The sequence below is a fragment of the Aspergillus ochraceoroseus genome (genome assembly GCF_002846915.1).
Source record: "Aspergillus ochraceoroseus IBT 24754 chromosome Unknown P175scaffold_1, whole genome shotgun sequence".
Classification (NCBI taxonomy): Eukaryota; Fungi; Ascomycota; class Eurotiomycetes; order Eurotiales; family Aspergillaceae; genus Aspergillus; species Aspergillus ochraceoroseus.
In genome coordinates this window covers 5,189,270-5,197,897 of record NW_024468476.1, presented here as the reverse complement: position 1 = coordinate 5,197,897, position 8,628 = coordinate 5,189,270, and the positions used below count along the sequence as shown (strand labels likewise).

Genomic DNA, 8,628 nt, shown 5'->3' with positions numbered 1-8,628 from the left:
TTGTTTAACGCCTCATCAAGTAATAGAAAGGTAGGTAGGTAGGTAGGTAGGTAGAAAAGTCATACGCGTGTGGTCGCGTGGTAGTAGAGAGGAGGAAAGAACATAACTTGTGACACAAAACCGGGTCCAAATGCTGTTGGATATCGGAGAAATTTCAAAAAAAAACAACCGCTGAGTCGCTGATCGGAAACGCTCTAGAACGAAATAATGGTGAAACAGAAAAGAGAAGAAGAGAAACCGCCCACCGCGCTTATAATGCAATCCAGGAATAAATTTGAAAGCAAGGACATGTGATATCGATGTAACGGAAAGGTTATCGTGTAGCTGACGTTTTTTTTTTTTTTTTTTCGGATCCAAAAGAGGACGAGGAAGATTTCGGCAGAGCAGTGGTGTGTGGTAGCGAATTAAGAGGCTTTTAAGAAGTATTGCGGGTTCTAGATATACGCTGACTGCGCCGTAGCTTTCGTTCCGTGGTACTTGACTCGCTTTGTTGGCTGGAGGTTTCTCCAGAGTCGATATCCTGCTTGGTTCTGGTCTTTCTATCCCTTGTCGAGAGCGCTGGGCTATCTTCTCTTGACTCGAACGAGCTGTTTTCTAGCCGTTCCGTAGCGGTTTCAACTTCAGAGTCAGGAGGAGCCCCTTTGTCGGGACTGACGCGAAGTCGTAATGAGACCAAATCGTTTTGATCGTCTCTGAATGCGATTCCAACGGTTACATCTGGAAGAATCCGTCTCTTCGGTTCACGTATTCGAGGACGTCGGGGAGGCGGGCGCGGGTTATCTTCCACGTCGCTGTCGTCCGCCGAGCGTTTACTTCCTGTACTGAAAGGCGACGAGGAACGTGATGAGGGTTGGAAACGCGACTTCATAATTGCCCGGGAAGCAGTAGATTCGAAGGATTGCGAATTATTATTATCGTCCCCAAGAAGGTTGATAAACGCGCTATCTATGTTTCCTCGACATTGCTGGAGCATCTCGACGATCGTGCCGCGGTCGTACTTCCCCCCAAGACCTTCCTGAATGGCAGATATTTTCCATGGTGTAGCCATATTGACTATAGTGGCTTCGGGAGACGCGGGATTGGCTGGGAGAACTCGGTCCATCTTGGGGATACATGGTAAACCGGTGTGGGGGCCTTGCGTATGTCGTACGGAGGAGTAGTGGTGGAAATCCTGGGGAAACAAAGCCGTTTAGCTACATCAATCAGAAAGTAGGCAATTGGATCCGTGCTTACATGAAATGCAATGTGCACTGTCTCTCTTTCCTCGTCACCTGGAGCGTGCACGTCTCGGAAATTCTGGATCCCATACATAGTGTAAACGTTGACATCCTTTTTAAATGCCTGGCAAAATGCCTGGATTTCCTCTGCTCCTCCCCACACCCCGTTTTTCCTTGATTCTGCTACCTTGGAATCAAAGCTTCGTTCTTTGTCCTTGATCGACGGCGGAGGGGCCGGACTAGCGGAAGAGGAGGAACAATAAGCATATTTGGCGGCAGTAGCTGCAGCTCGTCTAGGAGCTCTCCGCTCCCCACCAACAGCAGCTATGAAGCTCATGAAGTAATCTCGGTTGGCAGAGATGTGGTCTGCGAGACGAACGCGGATTCGGTCGGCATGAGTGAAATCGCCGTACAATTGGTCCGAAAGCGCGTAATAGAGACAATTACCTACGGTTTACAGTCAGATATGCTAGAGGAATAAAAGCATTCCTCGGCCGAATTGGAAAAGAATGGTGTTCAGAGCGTGTTGTGAATGGTAGGGGGATTAATTACCATCACCCTCAGTAGGAAGAGCATAGAGCCCCAGCTCGTTGAGACACTCAAGCTCTAGACATTCCGTTTCCGCAGCTTTGACGCGTGTATATCTCGACCGTCTGGACTGGGTCAGTTGTGGGAACTGTTCCGGTTGCTCCTGGTGGTGTTCAGGATTGCTGATGAAGCTTGCATCAGGAGGACCATGCTGGTGAGGGGCAATTATAGGCACGATTCTGCCACCTTGAGGGACATCTGCCATGGTTGGAAAAGCCCTGCCCGACGAAAGACCCTCATTTGGTAGAGGGAATTCAGAGAGCCTCGTCGAGCAGCAGAAACGACCAAGCGAGAACTGAAGGGGGGAGAGAAAAGGGTAGGTGGAGCGAAGAATCGGAAGAGAAAAAAAAAAAAAAAAAAAAAAAAAAAAGAGAGAGTAACAGAAAGAGACGGACTAGGGAATGAAAGGGAAAATAGTCGGAAAACAGTCTGAGCCGCCTTCTGCCGAACAGAACAAGAGAAGAGGAGGTCCTTTTACCGGTATAACACGCGAGTTTAGGAGTTCCAAAACCCTTAGCAGATTTCTTCAACTAATGGATGAATGAATGAATGAATGAATGAATTCCTTGCCTTCGTGTCGTAAGAATGATACAGGTATATGGTAATGGTAATACCAGTAATTCTGCGAAATTACGGGGTTTCCTATTCAGGAAAGGTATGCGGTATATTGTATATTCCTTGGCCCGGCGCGATTTTCCTTTTTTGTCTTGGAACTACCTAGGTAATAAGGGTCCTCCTGGCACCAATCCTATCCCAATCTCTCCAACAGGATATTAGATTTCTGATACGTATATAGACCTTAGATCTATCTAAATATGAACCATGCTAAATGTATCATCATGTTGTATCCACCTCGTCCTGTCCAACCACGGAGTACCCCAAGGTGGAGTACTCCACAACCTAACTCCATTTCCAATTACAAGCCTACAAGGTATTACCTCGCTATCGCACTACCCAGTTGAGAATAGGGCTGAGAAGAGGCGTCATTGCAACGATGGCTCGCTGATTCTGTCGATATAATCTCTCTTATATAACTGTTCTTTGTTTCTCTCTTCTTGGACCTTTCATCCCCAAATCTTCCGACTCATCGCAAGTACTCGATCAGATAGACACCTTGTACCACCCGGGGAACAGATATATATAGACGATCATGGCGACACACAATATTGTGGTTCTGGGGTATGATAAGCTTCCTTCATTCAAAAAAAAAAAAAAAAAAAAAAAAAAAAGACTCGAAGACGCAAACTAACATAATGATAGGGCCGGAGTATCTGGACTCACAACCGCATATCTTCTCTCCCAGGATCCATCCAATTCCATTACCGTTGTTGCCAAACATATGCCCGGAGATTATGACATCGAATACTGTTCTCCGTGGGCTGGGGCCAATTATTTCCCGTACGTTGTGCAGTTTCAACATTCTTGAACATCGCCCAAGTACTGATAAACGGACCCCCTAGAACGGGCCAACCAGGAAGCAACCATGCCAAATGGGAGCGCGAGACATGGAAACCACTGACGGAGATCACAGAGAAGTATCCCGAAGCAGGAATTCATTATCAAGGTATATCGCTATATGTCTCTGCGCTTGATATTCGTAATGTAGTGGCTAACCACCTGGAACGGCAGATACTATCATTTACAATCGCAAAAAGGATCAAAACTCTACAACCGGTCAAGCATTCTCGGTTCTTGTGGATGAAAATCCATGGTATAAAGAGGTTCTTTCCGATGTCCGTCTACCCCATCTTTCACCGCGCCAGAGATCGCATTCCATAGACCCTCTTCCCATTAACGAATCAATAGTTCAAAGTCATCCCCAAACACCAACTACCCCCTGGTATTGACAATGCCCAAACCTTCACCTCAGTCTGCATCAACACAGCAATCTACCTTCCCTGGCTAGTCGGCCAATGCCGCAAAAACGGCACAGTCTTCAAACGAGCCGTTGTCAAACACGTGGCAGACGCGGCAAACGCCCATCACTCCGGTAAAACAGCCGACGTCGTCATCAATTGCACCGGCCTCTCGTCCAAAAAGCTAGGGGGCGTGCGCGACGACAAGCTCCTCCCGGCCCGCGGACAGATCGTTCTTGTGCGAAACGACCCGGGCATTATGTCGTCGATCTCCGGCACGGATGACGGCGAGGACGAACTATTCTACATGATGACTCGCGCTGCTGGTGGCGGGACTGTCCTTGGTGGTTGCTACCAGAAGCACCAGTGGGATCCACTCCCGGACCCTAACTTGGCTACGAGAATCATGAAGCGAGCTATCGAGCTGTGTCCGCAGCTTGTGGCCAAGGGACAGGGGATTGAAGGGTTAGATATTATTCGTCACGGGGTGGGACTGCGGCCGCTTCGAGAGGGCGGACCCCGTATTGAGAAGGAAAAGATCAATGGTGTTGCGGTTGTTCACAATTATGGCCATGGCGGGTATGGTTATCAGTCTTCGTTTGGCTGTGCCGCAGAGACTGTGCGGTTGGTGAAGGAGACACTGCAGGGAAAGAAGCTTGGGGCGAAGTTATAATAATATAATAGATGGATCTGGGGAAGATCTACAACGCCTTAGCGATGTGGTAGATTATTCATTTTTGTTACGGTAGAACTCTCCACGATAAAACTATGTTCATAAGAAATGAATAATCATACAATATAACTAACTACCCCCTATCTCTATGCTATCCTTTCCATTATCATGTCCAAATTAGCTTCCAGTATTATGCTAGATCCAAGACCTAAATCTCGGACAGGGGATTTGGATCTCCAGGAGAAAAGGGGTTCACGACATCCGTAAACTAGGAGATAGCAGCTGGGAAGAGCGGACTGTGGTTCTCAAGGACGGAGGATACAATCGATACGAGAACAAGGCGCAACTCCCTGTCTTAAGACTCGACTCGAGCAGACAATTGCCAGATTCTATTTATAACTGAAGGAAATGAATGCTGATCCACATTTCTGTTCCCAGCCATCCCGGGAGTTACATACGAGTTACGGGTGTGGAACGGATTCAGCTCACCACATACGAGAGGATAGCATGAATTCTGTCGAGTACATAGCTACGGAGGAAATAACATGGCTATATAAACATATCAACCCAATCAATCTGAAATGAATGTAAATGGCAACCATCCCAGTGTATAGGTATGTACGTCATTGGCGGTGCGCTGCTGAGTCATCCACCCCATGTAAGGCCTTAGTTAACTTCCGTCTCCGCGCAACAAACCTGGATGCTTGGGCGTGTGTTCATCTCCTCAATTTTCCCTCCGCAGCTTTTTCTCCCAGTTCTGACTTTCTTCCAAAGCTTCGTTTCAAAAACACCAGCCTCCTTCCCCGCGATTCAGGGCTCATTGCTTGACCAACTAGCGTCTGATTGCTTCTCCCCCACGCAACAATCTGGCTACCTAGCTCCCCTGACGTATTGTCAATAACCGCAGCCGAAGCTACGTGGTAGTCTCTCAAGCTCAGTCGAGTCGACAACATTCTCGAACCAACCTGATACCCGGGTTTCCGACCTTTTATATCATCCAAGAGTCCCAAGAGCCCCTTCCTGTCGTTGCCGATCCCGAATTCTGCGCCGACCGTAACTCTCCTCTCAACCTTGATCTCGCCCCGAACAGATAGATATATTTCAAAATGGATCTCTCCAACATCTTGTAGGTGGATATGGTCCTTTTGTCAATGCAAAATGGTATTCTGACTTTTCTGGGGGATCTACAGCCGCTTCGTTAACATCGCCGTTGGCATCATCATGATCCTCGGCGGTATCGCCCAATTCTTCCCTGCCAGCGTGGGTTCCATTGTCGTTGGTATATACGTGATTATCTTTGGTCTCCGTAAGAATATCCCGGGTGCTAGTAGTCGGCTTTATTTAGGTTGCGCAAATACTGATTTCCCATAGTTATCGCTGGTCTGGAATTCCTGCCCAACGTCCCCGATTATGTCTACCGCTATGCCTCCTTTCTGTTCTCCTTCCTTGGCCGTGGCGTTTGTAAGTTGGCTTGATTCCGAAACCAGTTATGATCAGGTACTAACGGATCATCATCAGTCTACATCTTTGTGGGATCGATTCTGCTGCACGGCCATGTGCTGCGATACATCGCAGGCTCCGTCGTCGGATTCCTGGGCGTGGGATATATTGCCCTGGAATTTGTGCCTTCGATCGAGCCTCCTTCCAACATGCGTGAGACTGACCAGGGCTGGGGCGCCGAGCAGGTTTAAACCCAACGAATACGTGTTCTGTTCTAGGTGGTTGGATCGCTGGGACAAATGCCCCGGCTCTGGTTATGGGCTCAGGCTCATACTCGGATCTAGCACCACTGATAGAAGCCAAGCAAGACATACAGATGAGATGCGATTTAGCCATAGTGATTCTCATATGCGATGTACGATGATCGATGAGTGCGATGAATGACATTTCTGCGATGATTTGAAGCGTAGGACACGCGAGAGGTTCCAACGAGGCCGGTGGTGGATATGTGTTGCTATTTGTCACTTTGAGGGAAGGATTGCAGTTGCTATATTTTTCCTTTTTTTTCCCCCATTTTTTTTGGGGGGGGGGGCTACTATATTTACCAGTTCAATTCTTGAGGTGTGAAATGTTGCTGACAGCTCCTTCGGGATAGCTATTTATATTTGGGTCTGCGGACATGTATTATTATCTCTACATACCTGCACACCAGAAGGCGTGGAATATAATTGATGACGAACAAGGACACTGCACAGCCCTTGGGTATTGATAGTACCCGTACCATCTAGACAGCAGCCAAGACTACCCGCCATATTGGTTTATCCTTCTGTTCGGGATAGGGTTAGCTGCACTCCTACCTAGTGTCTGGAAAAGATCGGCTTCATCCTTTTTTTTTTTTTGGGGGAGCAATATTAAGCTCTGTCTGTGTTGACGGGTTCGGAGGAGGAGACTACTAATGCGTATGGGGATTTGAGCCGTTTTGGAAATCGGATGGTTAGCCTGGGCTGTCTTACTAGGTACGGATCTATATAGAACATACTACGTAGTAGCACATCAGGTACGGAGTACTGCTTTACCTTGGTAGATGCTACGTCATAATAATAATAGTTACCTAATAAAGGTCGCTTAGCTTCCCAGGTCCTGCCTGTAACTAGTTATTGGATGGGGAGAACCTTGACACTCCTCGTATAACTATCCCAAGTTCTCGAACTAGTTTGATAGAAAAAGAAGCGTTGAGAAGTGTTAGTAGTTACCTAAGGTACCTAGTACCTGGTAGGTCGTAGTAAAATCCAGCCAATAGAGCAGCATTTCGTGATCTCCCAGGGTCCAGTAAAAGGTTACAGCTGTCATTTTTACCGTGTCATAAGTAAATCCCTATCACGATGAACTGCGTGATCAAAGGATGAAGAAAAAAAAAAAAAAATCCTACATAGTTTATCGTTATCTGATTTGTTCTGATCTAGTCCATGCTGCGGATCCGACTAAAACACTAGGCGTTTCTTTAGCTATCGTCAAGCGTGGTGCGATGTGGGACACCAAACATCGACAGTCTGCCAGGTCGAATCGTTAATTCTTATCCGGTAACACCAGATTAAATAATTCAATAACCTGGAAAGTAGAAACGAGGAGGAGGAAGGGCACGATCAGATCTAGCCTGGACGATCTAGGTAGATGTGAATCTTGTAAACTTGGGAATTGGCTGGGTACCTAGCTAGGTAGGTAGTTGGGTTCGGAGATATTTTGCGGTGATTTCCGCGAATTATTAACTCCGAGGTAAGGCGCAGAAATAGTGGCATGTTATCGGTAGGATAGATGGCATGGCCTCATTTCATGCTATCTCCCGTCATCTGCCTCCTGTCATCAGGCCATGATTTGAATTTTCGCATCGTGTACTCCGTACTCCATAATCGTTCATTTTCTCATACTTCAACAAGCAATCCTGTTGCCTTTACTGGTCTCTTGAGATTACAGAAAACCAATCGGAAGCGAGCAGACAGCGGGACTATTTTGGGCAGAAGGAGTCCAATCACAAGAGCGATAGATCAAACTTGTCTTCGTCAGCTCCATCGGGGAGATAAGAAGTAGTCCGGTCCGGCGTTAATTGGGAAAGATTCAGGTGTACAACTTCCGAGACTCCAGACTCGGACATGATATTAGTGTAATTAATAAAAAAAACAGGTGAAATAATAGTACTTAAGAGGAAGGGCCTGCTGCACCTACTATAGGTGGTACTTAGTTAGTATGTTAGGTAATCTCTGTACATTATTTCAACAAAGGTACGACTCTGTACCTTGAGAAAGGTTTAGCCAATCAAACTCGAAGAAAAGACGCTGACTTGCATCCCATCCCAGAATCCGCCAATCATCCGGCAGAGAATCAGGCTTATTTGAGTCCGGATACGCTATTTACTATTTTGGGAAGGGGTATTCTGCGTTGCCCCACCCACTATACCGAAATAGGGAGCGGTGGAGAAGGATGATTCGATCTGGGGAGAAAAAACCAAAAAAAAAGAGGCAAAAGGGACTTGGAAATGGAGGAGAAAAAAAAAAAAAAACCAGTGGGAAAGTAAAATTGACCAGATAATTTCAGGGAATATAATATGACATGGTATCTTGTTTTTTTTTTTTTTAAATATAATTTCATCTGTTAGTAAAAGAATAATCCTAATAATAATAGTAATAGTTAAAAGGGGGTAGATTATAATACTAGTCAGTTCCCAACCTGTCGGAATTTGGAAAGCCTCTATCTAATTCTACCATCAGAAGTCCTTGATCGACGGCCGGGAGGACCAAAAAGCACAGAAGAGGGAAGAAACTGAGGGTGAAAGAAAGAAAGTCCAGCGAAGACCCCAGTT

General features: G+C 46.5%; 4 protein-coding genes across 4 annotated transcripts; 3 read left to right on the top strand and 1 right to left on the bottom strand.

Annotated features, from left to right (window-relative positions):
- P175DRAFT_077714 (OTU domain-containing protein) lies at positions 1-2,108 on the bottom strand. Its single transcript, XM_040901098.1, has 3 exons — positions 1,770-2,108; positions 1,234-1,664; positions 1-1,171 (listed from the first exon to the last, which is right to left on the bottom strand). Exons 1-3 carry the CDS (start codon positions 2,008-2,010, stop codon positions 416-418), a joined length of 1,428 nt encoding a protein of 475 aa, XP_040756788.1. The 5' UTR covers positions 2,011-2,108; the 3' UTR covers positions 1-415.
- A 667-nt stretch (positions 2,109-2,775) lies between these two features.
- On the top strand, positions 2,776-4,469 carry P175DRAFT_0554633 (FAD-dependent oxidoreductase). The gene is made up of 5 exons (XM_040900571.1): positions 2,776-2,984; positions 3,066-3,203; positions 3,266-3,369; positions 3,435-3,538; positions 3,612-4,469. Exons 1-5 carry the CDS (start codon positions 2,956-2,958, stop codon positions 4,332-4,334), a joined length of 1,098 nt encoding a protein of 365 aa, XP_040756787.1. The 5' UTR covers positions 2,776-2,955; the 3' UTR covers positions 4,335-4,469.
- Positions 4,470-4,905: 436 nt separating this feature from the next.
- On the top strand, positions 4,906-5,586 carry P175DRAFT_077621 (uncharacterized protein). Its single transcript, XM_040901097.1, has 3 exons — positions 4,906-5,171; positions 5,242-5,460; positions 5,525-5,586. Exons 1-2 carry the CDS (start codon positions 5,035-5,037, stop codon positions 5,426-5,428), a joined length of 324 nt encoding a protein of 107 aa, XP_040756786.1. The 5' UTR covers positions 4,906-5,034; the 3' UTR covers positions 5,429-5,460; positions 5,525-5,586.
- Positions 5,441-6,025, top strand: P175DRAFT_0528936 (TVP15 family protein; the record flags this gene model as incomplete). The annotated part of the gene is made up of 4 exons (XM_040899651.1): positions 5,441-5,460; positions 5,525-5,640; positions 5,706-5,795; positions 5,853-6,025. 4 exons carry the CDS (start codon positions 5,441-5,443, stop codon positions 6,023-6,025), a joined length of 399 nt encoding a protein of 132 aa, XP_040756785.1.
- Positions 6,026-8,628: the final 2,603 nt, after the last annotated feature.

What these genes read in the sequence shown, in the direction of transcription:
- P175DRAFT_077714 (XM_040901098.1), bottom strand. Translation starts at nt 2,010, where the DNA reads ATGGCAGATGTCCCTCAAGGTGGCAGAATCGTGCCTATAATTGCCCCT. An exon ending in TCTTCCTACTGAGGGTGATG is followed by an intron (nt 1,665 to 1,769) that starts GTAATTAATCCC and finishes TGTAAACCGTAG; the next exon opens with GTAATTGTCTCTATTACGCG. An exon ending in CAGTGCACATTGCATTTCAT is followed by an intron (nt 1,172 to 1,233) that starts GTAAGCACGGAT and finishes TTGTTTCCCCAG; the next exon opens with GATTTCCACCACTACTCCTC.
- P175DRAFT_0554633 (XM_040900571.1), top strand. Translation starts at nt 2,956, where the DNA reads ATGGCGACACACAATATTGTGGTTCTGGG. An exon ending in CACAATATTGTGGTTCTGGG is followed by an intron (nt 2,985 to 3,065) that starts GTATGATAAGCT and finishes ACATAATGATAG; the next exon opens with GGCCGGAGTATCTGGACTCA. An exon ending in AGCAGGAATTCATTATCAAG is followed by an intron (nt 3,370 to 3,434) that starts GTATATCGCTAT and finishes CTGGAACGGCAG; the next exon opens with ATACTATCATTTACAATCGC.
- P175DRAFT_077621 (XM_040901097.1), top strand. Translation starts at nt 5,035, where the DNA reads ATGCTTGGGCGTGTGTTCATCTCCTCAATTTTCCCTCCGCAGCTTTTT. An exon ending in TCATTGCTTGACCAACTAGC is followed by an intron (nt 5,172 to 5,241) that starts GTCTGATTGCTT and finishes CAATAACCGCAG; the next exon opens with CCGAAGCTACGTGGTAGTCT.